The sequence below is a fragment of the Macaca thibetana genome, chromosome 3, assembly GCF_024542745.1.
Source record: "Macaca thibetana thibetana isolate TM-01 chromosome 3, ASM2454274v1, whole genome shotgun sequence".
Classification (NCBI taxonomy): Eukaryota; Metazoa; Chordata; class Mammalia; order Primates; family Cercopithecidae; genus Macaca; species Macaca thibetana.
In genome coordinates, this window is record NC_065580.1 from 149474537 (window position 1) to 149490127 (window position 15591).

The 15591-nt window shown below is 48.2% G+C and overlaps 1 protein-coding gene across 2 annotated transcripts in view; it reads left to right on the top strand.

The window, feature by feature from the left end:
• SDK1 (sidekick cell adhesion molecule 1) overlaps nucleotides 1–15591 on the top strand; it is a 978941-nt gene that overhangs the window by 704208 nt on the left and 259142 nt on the right. For both annotated transcript variants that reach the window (XM_050785652.1, XM_050785653.1), the window contains 2 exons: nucleotides 13427–13574; nucleotides 14562–14702. In XM_050785652.1, the coding sequence (XP_050641609.1) occupies nucleotides 13427–13574; nucleotides 14562–14702 (289 nt within the window). The remainder of the gene's footprint in view (nucleotides 1–13426; nucleotides 13575–14561; nucleotides 14703–15591) is intronic.

Below are 15591 nucleotides of genomic sequence, written 5' to 3' on the forward strand. Positions count from 1 at the left end.
TCGTCCCAGCGTCTGCAGCTCTCAGCAGAGAGAAGGCCCTGGAGAGGTTGTTCCGATGTCTGTAGCTCCCAGCAGAGGGTAGCTCCTCCTTACAGCTGGTCCTCTTGTCTGCTCAGCTCTGACTGAGCCCAGGGTTTTTATGGTCTTCACGGGGGAGGAAGTGCATGCCGATTGGTCAATGGACGATCATGAGTGGGCCCGGAAAAGGCACCAGAAGTTCCCATTCCAGCCAGGGGGACTGGCATCCCTGCCTTTAGCCTCCAGGCCCTCAGTGGCCCAAAGGTGGGACCTCACCGGAGACCCGCCTTCTTCTGCCCAGGAGTCTGTCTGCTTCTTGCTGCCATTTATGGCACTCATGCTCGCCCTGACTTTGCTCCCAGATCAGAGGGGGCGCCAACAGCAGAGAGAAGCCAGGCAGTGAGAGCAGGCATTTCCAAGCCTGCAAAGGCAGGGGGGTCTTCCTGGGCCCCCCAAGAGTGCAAGAATGCCTGAATCTGCAGCCGCGGGTTTTGGCAGCTGCAGCTGTGCCCAAGAGGGCAGGGATCCTGCCTGCTCCCAGCCCCCAAGAACACAAGGAGGCTTGGATCTGCAGCCGTGACTTGGGCAGGGCTCCTGCCTGCTCCATGGAGGGGGAGGCCCAGGTCTGCAGCCACAGTTTGGGAAGCTGCAGAGGCACCCAGGGAGCTCCCGCCCCAACTCGTAAGGGGCAGAGCTTCCACTTGTCCCCGGCTCCTATCAGCTCCTTGGAGCGAGCAGCCCCGGCGGTGCCTCCCTGCAACAGCTGGCGTGATGGCAGCAGCAGGCTGTCCAGAGCAGCTGGCTGCTGCCATCAAAATGAACATGATATTGACTGGAATGAGCAGTTTTTGTTTATCATGTAATACATTCCTTCCATTCCCACTTCTTAGGATTTAAAAAAAATTGTGTAGGGAAATGTTTTATTTCTAAGCAAATTATTCTTAAAATCACAAAATATTACATTTAGAAATACCCCCTACATTTATGTAAGAGAATTCATTCAGTATATGAATACGCTTCAGGCTCTTGGGAATTCATGCATTCCCAAGGCCCTGCCCCCCGTTCAGATTTCAGAGCTGAGGCTCTGAGGGACGTGGTCTTCATCTATGACTCTAGGTTCCCAAGTCTCAAACCTGAAATAATGTACTTTTCCTTAACTCAGAAAGAAGCACTGTTTTCTATGAATTAGGGGTTAATCCCATGTTTTCTAATCTTCATGTTTTCTAACAACGTGCAGGAGGAACAACACCTCCGTATCTCCCGCATCACTCACTGTCTTCCACCTGGAGTTCCACGCAGTCGGAGTCTCCGCTGCCTAGGGAGTGCTGGTTTCTCTGGATGAACGTGGGAGCTTCCTTTTCCAAGGGTCCCATCCATGTGTCCCTTTATGCCTTGGAAGCCGGGAAACCCAAAGCTAACCTGAGTGTCTAACTGAAGTACCTCAGTCATTCCAACTGCTTAGAACATCTCTTTGCGTTCTTCTCCTTTATGAGTTTGATTTTGTTTTTGTTTATGTCATTGTGTCACCCAATTTTATGCAGATTTTCACTTTAGAAGATCCTTAAGCTCTCTTTAAAAATAGGAGATACCTCTCTCCAAACACACACGCACACTCACACGCACACACGCACACATGCACACACACACGTATCATGTAACCATACTTTAAGGGCAGGCTCATGTGAAACGAGCCATCGACCTTCTTCCTCTCCTTTATTTTCTCTCTCCCCATTCCCTTGGGTACAGAGCACAGTCACTTCAGGCAAGTCTGCAAATCCTGTATCCACTCCCTCCTGACAGCGTTAGACACCAGGAGGTACCAGGAAGAGCGTGAGGTCCATTTTGGAGGCAAAGAACACTCACAAAATTAAATCACAAATCCAAGAACATATGAGGGGGCGTTGGGTAGTATGTGATTGCTTGCCAGGAAAGTGAAACTGAGAATCAGGACCCTCAAGGAAAGGGGGTTCCCTGTGGGCAGGTGTGGGCATGGAGGCCCTTGGAGGTGGGCCTTGAGCAGAATGTTGGAACGGGCAGTATTCCGATGCCCTGGTGCCTCGGGGGTGCTGGTGGCCAAGGACTCCGAGGCTTGAATGCAGGGCAGCAAAATGGGAGTTCAGGAAATTTCCCAGTAAGAGAATTAGTAAGAGCAGAAGGATCTTTGAGCAGGAGAAGCTGGAGGCTGAAATGGACTACTTTTTTAAAAACCATTTTCTAAATAATAATGTATTTTTAAGTACAAAGTAACACATGCCCGTTGAAGCTGGAGAACTAGTAGACGATGTACAAAGGAAGAGTTCTTATCTCCCCCCCACCATGAGGGAGCACTGCTAGCAGCCTCGGGTGCATCATTCCTCACTGAAAAGGGACACCTGCGAGGGACAGAGAGGGACCAAATGATGCCAGACCCGAGTCTTGTACAACAAAGAGCTGCACAAAGCCGGGAGCTAGGGAAGGTGGTGTGAAAGCAAGTTTTTAGCGAGATTAACCTGGCAGTGGCCTACAGGGAGCTGTGCGTGAGGCTCAGAGAGTGGAGGGGAGCAGGAGGCTAAGGGCCTGGAGCAGGAAGGTGGCCATTTCTGAATTGCTGATGGGGTTTCCCTGGGAAGGAGGGGGCCCAAGATGGCCTAGAGCCCCAGGCCTGGACCTGGAAGCAGGAGGTCCACTGAGGAAACCGGTCTGGGAAGAGCATCTGTGAGCTTGACTGGAGCATGCTGAGGCTGAGATGATGTTCTGGGGTTCAGGTTGCAGTATCTTCTGGACAGCTTGTGCCTCCTCCACCATGGAACGTTCTGGTGCCCACAGCAGCCTGCTGCTTTTCTGTGCCTCTCTGCCTCTGCTTTCTGAAGCACAGTTTGGTTTTGTCAGCTGCTGGGCCAAGACTAGCTTTTGGAGCACGTTCTCCGAGGCCCAGTGCCTCTCCCAAGCCCCTCCCCAGTGTCTTTGTGGGAGGGGTTCTTCCTCCACAAAGAGAATCTCTGAGCTGTGTGGCTGGGTTGGTTCTTTCTCTGCCACGTGTGCCTTTTCATGTAGGGAACCCGTCAGCCGTCTCCATGCCGCTCTCCATGAAAGCTGCTCCTGGCTGTCACCGTACAATCTGTTCAACATCTCCATCCCCTGTTGCTATTATGGACTTAAAAGCTGATGGGCTTTGTGCTGTTTTGCTTGCCAAAATGGCAAAGAGACTTTGTTCTTTATGCTTCAAATCATTTTAATGCTGTCTTTGAAACACACCTCACACAGGCGTTTTCTAATGGCCTCAGACTTGTTGGGGAATATTTCGTATTTTAGCTTGTCTTTCTTTGGGCTTTTGCATATTAACCCTCGCATGCATAGCATTTGTCCCCATTTTAATAAATGCATATCTGGGGAGACAGAACCTGTCACAGGTATTTATAAAGAGGGGACAATGACTGTGTTGGGGGCCCAGAGGGAGCTGAGGTCTGCTTCTCAGTTCACTTGCTGTCCTCACGCAAGATGAGGTGGGGGTCAGAGAGCCCAGGGTGGCTCCCACATCCTTGGTTGGTCCTCACCTTCTGGAATCCTCTGGCCCAGGCTGTCCCACAGGATGGCGTAACTTCCTGCGCAGGAGTGCCTGTGGTTACCGCACGGTGCAGAATACAGCATGGCTCCCATAGCTTGAGCTCCAGGAGGCCGGGCCAGCTTCCATCCGGAGAGGGCCCCCTGATCCCCCCACTGTCTGCCAGCCATCTCCAGCTTGTCGCAGGGTTTGCCACCGTCGGGATAGGTCTTCCACCCAAGGTCAAGTTCCCCAAGCTTCTGGTTGTGTCCAGTCACCATTTCCAACCTCCTGCCCCTTCTCTGGAGGGAATGGCTTCTCCAGCACATGGGCCGACACCTCCCAATGAGCATATGTCTCCCCTTGGGTCCAGGCCAAAGTCTGGCCTCGCTGGGCCACCTTTGGTGTCTTGACCTGAGGCTCTGGATGTGAGCAGTCTACGGCCTCAAAGCCTGTTCTGGGATCATTTTGGCTGCATCCCTTAGCTGGGGGTCTCATGTATTTCTAAATGTCTCAGCTCTTTCGTTCTTAACTTTTTAAGGCAAAAACTTGGTGCATTTTAATCGTGACCTTGCAGACCTTTATGGTTTCTCTAAAGACATATACAACAGAGAAGGCCTTCCCAAAGGGAAGGATATCAAAATGTATCCTGTTCACTCTTTGGTGTTTTGTTTTAAGTAGAAAATATCCATCTACTTCCTACTCTTTCCTCCCCCTGTTCTATGAAGTCTTTGTCTGGCCTAAGCCTCTTTCTTTCTCAAGCATCCTTAGTGGTTTATCCCTGTCACTCCTGTGGCCTCCATCTTCTCTTCTAGGGTTGCCACGAACAGGTCTGTTTCACAATGTTCTTTTCAAATTGTGTTTTTCTTAGTTGTGTTTCATGCCTCAATAGAGTCACATTCATCTGGGGGCCCTTGCAGTCCCCTTGCAGGAGTACAGTCTGTTCCACAAATGTATTTAGCAGCTTAAGCTTGGAATTCTACAGTGCCACTAAAAAATATGTTCCTTTTGTCATTGTAAGAGTTTTTAACTAGAATCCTGCAGAAAATGCTTTGTGTAACCTTTGCATAACTAGTTATTATCTATGCTTCTCTCTTAATGCCCAGATGAGCTCTGACTAGACCAAGAGAAGCTTTTTTCGTAGCCCTGGCTGTGCCCGTCTCTGAGCCCAGGCTCCAGCCTGGAGGGGTGCGTGGCTCAGAGTGGGAGTGGGTTCTGAAGCCTCGCCCCAAGCAGTTTAACTGCATGGAGGCTGAAATTCTTTGTTGTCTGGGCTTTCAAAAACTGTGTTGTTTCTGTTCATGTGACGACAGTAATTTGAGGGCACTTTAACATAGAGGAGGAAATGTCATTCCTTCCACCAAACTAATCTCAGTAACTCACTGAGCTGAACACCAAGATATAGGTCGGAGTCTCCAAAAACGTGAAAGTAATTACCCAAAGCACTGAACAACGATAAGAATGGTTTAAAAAACAAGAACTGCAGTAGGGACCTATGCTTGTTTCATTTCAGTTCCTTCCCATACTCTTTATTTTCCAAAATTTTTAGGTGAACTTGTATTATTCTTTGTGGTATATATAATGTACATACATAAACAAGTACATATACACACAAAATATACATAAAATTTGCCATTTTTATCACTTTTATGATGGAAAAAATGTGGTCTGGGAGATGGATATCTGGTTCTCAGGGGTGGATCCAGGTTTTGTTGTGTAATTTTGGAGCTCTTGTTAAGAAAAATAATACAACATTGAAAGAGCCTCTGCTAGGACCCAGGGAGGGCCCAATGCGATGGGAGCAAAGAGCTCCAGGTCACTCTGTGCATCCTTCTTCTGGAGTTGGCATGAGCCTCCTTCCTGGAGGGCACTGGGCACTGCTGTTTGCAACTCATGGAGCCCCAGCCCTTTGCTGCTGCTCTACCCCATGGACATCAGGCCCCCCAACACTGAGGAGTTCAGCATGAGCCGTGTCTGGGACACCTCATCCTTCATCCTCCAGGCTCTAGCCTCAGGAGGAATCCCAGTGGCTTTAACCTCAGCTCTCTGACAGCCCTCACTCTTGTGTGCCTGGGCACACGCATGTGGACACACACACACGGATCTGCTCTTCTCATGCGAAACACATGACCTTCCACTGCAGGGTCCACACAGGGCCTCCTAACCCGCCACTCCCCTGCCTGGCTCCGGACCAACCATTCATGATAGGTCTTTATTTTTTCTTACTAAACTTTGTATTTTAGAGCAGTTTGGAGTGTACAGAATTGTTGCAAAGATGGACCCCTCACCCAGCTTCCCCCGTGACACTAGTGTGGTGCCTTTGTCACAGTCAGTGAGCGCACAGTGACACCTTGTTATTCCCTGCAGTCACTGCCCCCTTCCGAGCTCCGCAGTCTCTCCCTGATGATGTCTTTCCCGCTCTGCTGCAGGATCCCATCCAGGATCTGTTTTGTAGAACGTCACTTAATCAGGATTTGTCTGATGTTCTTCTCGTAGCTAGACTGGGGTTGTGGGGCTTTGGGAAGAAGACCAGGGAGGTAAAGTGCCATTCTCATCACATCAGGTCAAGGGTGGACCCTGTCAACATGACTCATCACTGCCGATACTTGATAGACCTTCCAGACATGGGGAATTTAACCTGATCTCTGCCTAGGGCTAGACTCTCAGCAGCACCTGTCTTGAGTGTGCAGTGCCACCCTAAGGAATGCAGCCTGCTTATACTCGGTGTCTAGAGAGACAGTCTGTTGTGGTGGAGGGGAGCCTCTGATTTAGCACGAAGCCTCCTCTCTCAGCTCCATGGCGGGGGCCCTCGTGGGCATTGCTCCAAGACAAGCTCATCTTCTCCTTCATCTCTGTGACCAAGCCCTTAACTTCCCAGCTTAAAATCCTAGGCAACCGTGAGACGTGGAGTTTGCACAAGGAACATTAATGGTGAGTGGAGAGACCCTGAGCCTTCACTCCATCCGTTTATCATGTGGAAATGAAGACCATCGTATCCCCTCCAAGGTTACTGTGAAGGTTGACCATGGAGACACACAGGCATCAACAGTAGCTCCAACGGAGTGGGTGCTTTTGTTCCACAAACATATGTTGAGCTCCTACTGTGTGTCAGGCACTCTTCTAGTTGCTGAGGACCAAACAGGGAATAAAACAGATCCCAAGGGAGCTTAGCCAGTGGATAATTCTTTAAATGGATCACCATGATTATTATAAGCTAAAATATATTTCAGGAGATACAATATGCAGACTGTTGTAGCGAAAATAGTAGTAGAATTCGAATTAGAAAAATAATAAATTTGCACCTAATTTTTCCACTTAACTATAACCTGGGGGAACTATCCTTGTTTTAATGAAAGCATGTTCATTCTCATTCATATAAAAATGCAAAGTAAAGCATCAACCAAATTACATTTTTCACCCACCAGTAGACAATGACAATAGTTATAAAACGCTCCATGCTGGCAATGCCGTGACAAAAATAGTCACTTTCTAAGAACTTTTTATTATTAAAAGTACTAAATACACACAAAAATACAGCTCCAACAACCAATAACATTTTAACCATATGTATTTCATCTGTTCCTCACTTTTCTTTTGCTAGAGTGTTTTAAAGGAAATTCCAGAAATTATGTCATTTCATCCCTAAGTGATCAGTAAGCAGCTCAGAAAGTTGATTACACCTAACAAAATTAATAGTAGTCATTAACATCACCTGCTATTCACTCTATATTTAACTTTTCTAAGTGTCTAAAAAGAAAGGTCTTTTTACACTTGAATCAGAGTCCAAACAAGGTCCATCCATCGCACTGGTTGTTTTGTGTCTCAGTGTCTCTTCATCCACAAAACCCCCGCCTACCTCCCCACCTCCTGCCTGGGCAGAGGCCATGACAGTTGTCCTATAGAAGGCCTCAGGTCCTAGATTAGGATTCTGGTGATTCTGGTGTTTAATTGGTTCCTGCACCTTCTTTTTTTTTTTGAGTCTTGCTCTGTCACCAGGCTGGAGTGCAGTGGCGCGATCTCGGCTCACTGCAACCTCCACCTCCCGGGTTCAAGTGATTCTCCTGCCTCAGCCTCCCGAGTAGCTGGGACTACAGGTGCACGTCACCACGCCTGGCTCATTTTTGTATTTTTAGTAGAGACAGGGTTTTACCATGTTGGCCAGGATGGTCTTGATCTCTTGACCTCATGATCCGCCTGCCTCGGCCTCCCAAAATACTGGGATTACTGTACCTTCTTTACTGCCTGGAGGCTGGATCTGAGCTGCCTTCAGTTTCTGGATGGTTTCTTTTCTTACATGAGAGTGTGTGTGCGTGTGTGAATACTTCTCGGGTATCAGCGGTACTTCCTGCTGCATAACCCAAGGAGGCACATGACACCAGCTGCTCCACTTCTGGTGATGTTGAGATGGATCCACTCTAAGTAGCCGCCACCTGTGAAGTTCGGCAGAAGTTATTTAAACTTTCCTGAGTCTTGGTTTCCCAGAGTGAAAAAGAGATGTGAGACCTCCTCCCCAAGCGGGTTTCTGTGGCTACAGCCCTGAAAGCACTTCCAGGCTGCAAACTGCCATGGAAATGTTAGGTATTAATAATATGACGATGCGTTTGGCAATTAAGGAAAATCTTCCTGCTGGGCGTGGTGGTTCACTCCTATAATCTCAACACTTTGGGAGGCCAAGGCAGACAGATTGCTTGAGTCCAGGAGCTCAAGATAAGCCTGAGCAACATGGCGAAATCCCGTCTGTACAAAAAATACAAAAATTAGCCAAGGCATGGTGGCACGCACCTGTGGTCCCAGCCTGCGGGATGGGATGTGCTGTGGCGGTAGGGGTGGAGTGGAACATGACTGAGGCGGGAGGATCGTTTGAACCCAGGAGGCGGAGATTGCAGTGAGCCGAGATCACGCCACTGCACTCCAGCCTGGGTGACAAAGCGGGACCCTGTCTCAAAAAAGACAAGAAAAGAAAAAAAAATCTTTCAAAAAACATGTTCCTTCTTCAGACACCTTTAATTGAGAAAATGGGAATGATCTTTTTTATTGGAAAAAGCTTTGAGTACATTTTCAAAGATTGGAAACCACCAGCTTTTTAACCAACAGCTAAAGTGGAGTCGTGATTCTTTCCTCACGATTCTGGGCCTTACCACTGAGAAAACCAAAGTGTAGTGATACCTTCTGTAGAATGGAGCCTGGCTGGGGATGTGTAAAATCCCTCAGTCTTCTAGATCAGAGAGTCCCTGAAGGGGAAGAAAAAAGGTATTAAACTTTTTTGGGATGGTTTCCTTTATCAAAAGGCTCTTCTGCCCCCCAGCCTCCAAGAGAAGCATCCCATGGCCCTCTTCTATGAGGACTGGTTGCGGGAGGACCCTTTTAAAGGGATGTTCCTTATTGATTGTCAGGAACAGACTTGCTATTTAAATTTTAACAGTTCTCAGCAAGCTTGCAATTCCAGAGCTGGTGAATGAGCATATCCTTCCCAAACCAAGGTTTTTTTTGTTTGTTTGTTTTGTTTTGTTTTGTTTTTTTACAAATCAGGGTGCCCAGAGATGGATCGGGTTCGTTTGTATTAGTTTTCACTTTAATCTCTCTTCCTGCCAAACCTTTTATCTTCTAGTGGAAGAGGAAAAAGAATAAATAAAGAATCCTGTCGTTGCAGCAGGACTGAGCAGAGCCCGGAGGTGCAGAGGAAATTAATAGGCCCTGTTGTCAAATCAAACCGGGCAGCAGACTCTGGACCCTGAGGCTGAGGCTCTGGACTTTCAGGAGCTGTTTACACTTGAGTGAAAAAACAGCCAGGATCAGGCAGGGTCAGGCTGGTGGGATGGGGCCGAGGGCAGGAAGACGGCGTCTCCAGCCTTGCTCTGCCTCTCCCTCGGTCTGATTAATCGCCTCAGTCACCTGGTTACAACAGTTGTCCTCTTGACTGTCTCTGTCTGAAACGACGTTTGTTCACTGTGCCTGACAGAGCAGGTGAATGGCTCACTTCTAGACACTGTGATGTCTGAAGGAAGAAAGGGGTGGAAGAAGACCTTTACTGAGTCCAGTGTCAGTCAAGCTTCCTGCGGGAAAAGATGGCGTTCCTGAGTGAGAGCAATCAAGGAGGAAGTTGTAGAAGGGGAATGCTTGCAGAGGTGCAAGTAGAGGGAAGCTGTTCCCTGGGGCTGGTAGCCTCAGAGCGGGTTTCACTTGTAGGTCAAAGAGCCTAAGGCAGTTGCAGAACCCCAGAAGGAGAGATTGTGTAGGGCCACCGCTTGGAAAAGAGGAGGACCCTTTGGATGAAGGACCCAGGTGGCCCCAGGCAGCCTTCCAGTGAGCGGGGAGGAAGAGCCTTAAATTTGCTCCCCTTGTCTATGGGAAGCCTAAGGGCAGGATCCCTTAGGGCAGAGCTGGGTAGGGAGGGTGGAGCTTGGATCTAGGGAGAGGGAGGTACCCTGGGCCAAGCTTACAGCTAGATGCTTTCAATGTATGTTATTTCATACTCGGGAGCGTCTTGGGGATTATATGTTATCCCCCATCTTTTCATCATTTGTATTGATTGATTGATTGATTGATTGAGATGGAGTTTCGCTCTCGTCGCCCAGGCTGGAGTGCAGTGGCGCGATCCTAGCTCACTGCAACTTCTGCCTCTCAGGTTTAAGCAGTTCTCTGCCCCAGCCTCCCGAGTAGCTGGGATTACAGGCACCCGCCACCAGGCCCAGGTACATTTTTGTATTTTTAGTAGAGATAGGGTTTCACCATCTTGGCCAGGCTGGTCTTGAACTCCTGACCTCGTGATCCACCCGCCTTGGCCTCCCAGAGTGCAGGGATTACAGGCATAAACACACATTAAGAAAACACCATGTTCACCGTTTCTAAGTGCACAGTTCAGTGGCATTAAACATGTTCACACTGTTTTACCACTGTCACCACCATCCTTCTCTAGAGCTCTTTTCATGTTGCAAAACTTCTGCCTCACTAAACAATAACTCCCCATTTCTCCTTACCCTACTCCTCCTACTTTCTGTCTCTGTCAATTTAACTGTTCTAGATGTCTCATACAAGTGGAATCATATAGCATTCATCTTTTTGTGACTTATTTCACATCATATACTGTGCTCAAGGTTCATCCATGTTCTGGCATTTGTCCTAATTTCCTTCATTTAAAAAGCTGAATAGTAGCCATTGTATGGGCAGATTGCATTCTGTTTACCCATTCATCCATCGGTGGGCAGTTGGGTTTGCTAGCAATAATGCTCAAAATCCTAAGGAAATTGAACACTCGAACAAAGGATTCTTAGCAAAGCAATTTTACTTCTGCGCAGAGGGGTGCCTCCTTGGCCGGTCGCCATGAGAGCACACCTGAACAAAAGGCACGAGAGTCTTTATTCCTGACGCAAGTCCTGCCCCTGTACCCTTTCCCCGTTGGCTGGGGCCGGGTTGTACAATCTAAACTAATCCCGGTTGGCTAAACTTTTGCTTTTTTTAGATAAGGTGGGCACGTGAAAGAAAGCGGAGAGGAAAGGGGAAGGGGGGTCTGTAATGAGCTAGAAAGTGAGTCCTCTTTGCAAATAAGGAAAGGAATGTGAGCTGGTACTGATAACGCCTGGTACTGTGGCATCTAACAAAGGCAAAAAGGAAAAAAAGGGAAAAGGCAGCGGGGTGGAGGGTACTATAAATTAAAGAATAAAAGATTGATCGAGTTCTTTGAAGAGAAACCTCATCATATCCTACAGGTTGCTTCTACCTTTTGGCTACTGTGAATAAGGCTACTGTGAACACAGGTGTGCACATATCTCTTCGAACCCCTCCTTTCAGTTCCTTTGGGTGTATACTCCGAAGCAGAATTGCTGGATTATATGGTAATTCTGTCTGAATTTTTTTGAGGAGCCACCATACTGTTTTCTGTAGCAGCTACCCCACTTTACATTTGCAACAACAGTGCAATGGAGTGGAATTTCTCCACATCCTTCCCAACACCTGTTATTTTCTGTTTGTGTGTGTGTGTGTTTTTAGTAATAGCCACCCTAGTGGGTGTTAGATGCAATATCATTGCGGTTCTGATTTGTCCACTGTTTTCACAGAAGTTCAAACAAAACTGAACACCCTTAAGTGAGAGAGCTCATCGTCAGCTGTGGTCTCCATGCTTCTTTCTTCTACATACCAGTTCTCTTCAGAATGAGAACGGTATTTCCATGGAAGCTGGACTTGGCACGAAGGGGCCCTGCCTTCTACCAACCGAGTCCGGTTGCCCTGATACTGGGAAAGACCTTTCGTCCTCCACATTGACAAACGGCTGTTTTCCGTAAGGGAGACTGCTTGGCAAACCAGATCACCACGAGCTGCGTGGTGCCAGTGGAAGGATTTCAGGCTCCCAGAGTGAAAAGGGAAGTTGCTGTGAGTTCTTCCATAGGTAACTGGGAATGCACACATTTTGTTTTTAAAGAAGACACACAGAGAGGGGGATCCTCATCAGCTGCCCATTATCCATGTCACTGGAAATCAAAAGCCAGGAACACTGAAATGCCCAGCTGGTGGCGAAGACTGCATTCCCAGAAACCCATTTTTGGAAGCAGCTTTATTTGAAATAATTAAAAAGATTCCATCTTCCTAGCCAACTGGCTTCATGCTTCAGAGCAGCTTAACTTTGTGTTAAGGAATCCAGTGAGCAGATTCTGAATTAGTGATAGACATCTCTGTGTGAGGCCACTGAAGTTGCCTTTGAGAGTCTCATTTTCATTTTGGAGCAATTTATGGCCACTGCTTGTGATGGGTAAGGAGCTGGAGTGCATTTCTGATGAGCTCGCAGGCGCGGACTCGCGAATCCCCACGGATCGGGCTGTAGGTTTTTGGAGTAGCGGCTGGGATTTTATGTGTGAATGTTGACATGCAGCTGGTACTGTCTGCAGGCTCCGCCTAGCCCAGCACCGTGGTAGAAGGCGTGTGCCACCTCTTTCTGACCATCTCTAACGGGGTGAAAGGGACCTTAGCACCACTTCAGGTCAGCAAGACAGCTCGATTTCCAAAAGAGTTTCCCCCACCCAGGTCTTACTTCACTAATAACTTGAAAATTCAGTTCAGGCATCATCGCAATTCAGAATGGAAACTGACAGCGGATGCTGGAAGTCATTGCCAAGACCTTGTTCATTCCAAGGCATCACTCTACAAAATGATTGGGCTGAAAAGCATGTTTAAACTCTGCAAAAAAAAAAAAAAAAAAAAAAAAGAAGTACACACACACAAGGGTGTAGGATCTCCAGCAGAACCTTCAGAAGCCTTGCCGGCGAGAGCGCATTTGGCTGGTAGAGTCACTCTTGCACACCTGCTGGAAAGCTGGGTGGGAAGATATTCTAAACTCGCTGTGAATTTCATTACGTCTCTCTCCAGCCAAAGCCACTCAGGGGTGTGGTGGCGTAATGGGTCTGCCACGCAGATGGGCTGCGAAATACACAGCCCATCTGTCTTTATCGTGCTCATTTCCTCTTTTATTAAAATGTTAATGAATATAGTTTTTATTTATCATTCAGTGACATGTGCAGCATCCTTTTCTGGGAGACAAATCTGCAATCTGCCTAACCACGTGAGCCGACAGAGAACTTTCTCCCCTTACATACCGAACACAGGAATTAGGGACGTTTTGGTTCCTTTTAAACCGCCACATGCAGGTTGCACAAAATAATCCCTTTGCTCATTGATGGCGGCATGGGGTGGGGGGGGAGTTTCCTTTCTGGCTTGCAGATTACTAGCCACATGACTGCAGCCTCCGTTTCCACACCTGCTCAATGGGATAAGTATTCCTTCTCCTAGTGCTGTCCTGCTAAGCAAATGAGATGTTCCCTGAGAAGGCCTTGGCATTCACCTCTTATTATTCAGACATGCACTTCTGTGGGCTTGAATTCGTTTTCTTCATTCTTTCAGACTCTCCGTGGAAAGTGCATCTGTCAAATGTTGGCCCCGAGATGACAGGCGTCACCGTGAGCGGCCTGACTCCGGCTCGCACCTATCAATTCCGGGTGTGCGCAGTGAACGAAGTGGGCAGGGGCCAGTACAGCGCTGAGACAAGCAGGTGCGTGAATCCCGCCCCAGGTGGGGGCGCGGAACAGCCAGGGGCCTGAATGCCAAACAGAAGCATCACAATAGGTGGTGGAATTGATCACAGCAACCCACTGGCCTCCCTCAGGGAGACCGCCCAAAACATGAGCAGAAAAGCCTGTCACAAAGAGGGAAACACCGTCCCACGCAGGCTTAGCTGGGCCTTCCTTCGTTGCTATGAGGCAGGTTTCTTGGATTTTTCCTGTGGTGACCTGGCTGTGCCTACATAAATCGCTCCTGACAGCACAGCCCTCTGTACACAGGAAATTAAGAGCTTACATGTTTTCCATGTCCTTTGCCCACCCCACTGCCGGGTGGAAGCTGGTGCCACAGTCTTAACGAGTCAACACCCAGCGTGCTGTAAGGGAAGCCAAAGACTCCTCTGTCTCTGCCGAGGCTTTGCGTTCCTGAGCGGTCTTCGTGCTCTCCCATCCCTGTGAGGGCCGCCTCTGAAAAAATCTCGTTCGGAGGTGACATGGGAAAATGGCTTCATGACATTTCAGCACGCCCTCCCCAACCAACCTGAGCTTTCAGTGGGCTTGACTTGTAGAACAGCTGAGCTCTAAATCCTTTTTTCCCCCAAAACGTGGGAGTTTGATATGAGAAATATTGAAAGAGCCGAAGAAAACAGTTTGGGAGGAGTCTGAGACGGCGGGCCCAGGAGCGGATACGTTCAGGTTTACAGTCTTTCTAAAGGGCTGAGGTGCTGGCGCTACTCACACAGAACAAAGTCACCTCTGCGCCTTCCTTGCTGCTTGGTTAACTGATTTTCTGTTATGTTGATTTGTGGTAACTGTTTCTCATGTCCTTTCGGTTTCGTGGGCTGTGAGTTTTGCTTTTCTTGAAACCCGATTCTCGTGAGTAGTCAGGCTCAAGATTCAGCAAGATAGATGAAATGCAAAAGGGCCCCCCTTGTTTCTAGTACTCATCTCTCTTGTTCCTACCCGTCTTTTATGTTTAGGTTGATGCTACCTGAAGAACCACCCAGTGCTCCCCCGAAAAATATAGTGGCCAGTGGGCGGACCAATCAATCCATTATGGTCCAGTGGCAGCCGCCCCCAGAAACAGAGCATAACGGGGTGTTGCGTGGTTACATCCTCAGGCAAGTACCCCGTGATTGACCATCTTTAGGCCGCCATTAGAGCTGAGCGTCGATTTCACGGAGGGTTGCAAACTCTAATGTCTGTAAGAGCCAAACAGGAACCAAAGGAGGCAGACCAGGTGTGAGATGTTAGGGAGTGGTGGAGACTGTGGCAAACTGGAATGCACAGACCAGCGTGGGCAGCCTTACAAAGACGTTCTGTGCATATTCGACCATAAATGGCACACACAAAACTGGTGTCGGGGTAGCATTTTGGCAGGAGAATGGAGGGAGTATTAGGGGTTGGAAGCAAGGTATAATATTCATTGTGCTTTTTTTTTGAGATGGAGTTTCACTCTTGTCGCCCAGGCTGGAGTGCAGTGGCACGATCTTGGCTCACTGAAACCTCTGCCTCCCGGGTTCAAGCGATTCTCCTGCCTCAGCCTCCCGAGTAGCTGGGATTACAGGCATGTGCCACCACACCTGGCTAATTTTTGTATTTTTAGTAGAGACAGCGTTTCACCATGTTGACCAAGCTGGTCTCAAACTCCTGACCTGAGGTGATCTGTCCCTCTCAGCCTCCCAAAGTGCTGGGATTACAGGCATGAACCACCGCATCTGGCCTCATTGTGAGTCTTTTGATTCCATTTAAGTTTTCAACCAAGGGCATGTGTTGTTCAATACAGTAATTTTAAATTAAGAATAATTAATTTGATGTAGTTATTAGCCAGTTGTCACCATGCTGGTGTGTTGTTCACTAATGCCAGATCTTCTAGTATTTCCAGAAATTAAAAAAATCTAGCTTTGTACCTGAAACCTCACAACTTTTAGATGTTGGGAATGAAATCAATATATTTGGAAACAAAGGGCAGGGCTAACGCACACTTCTGCGGGCCAGATGTGGCTGAAG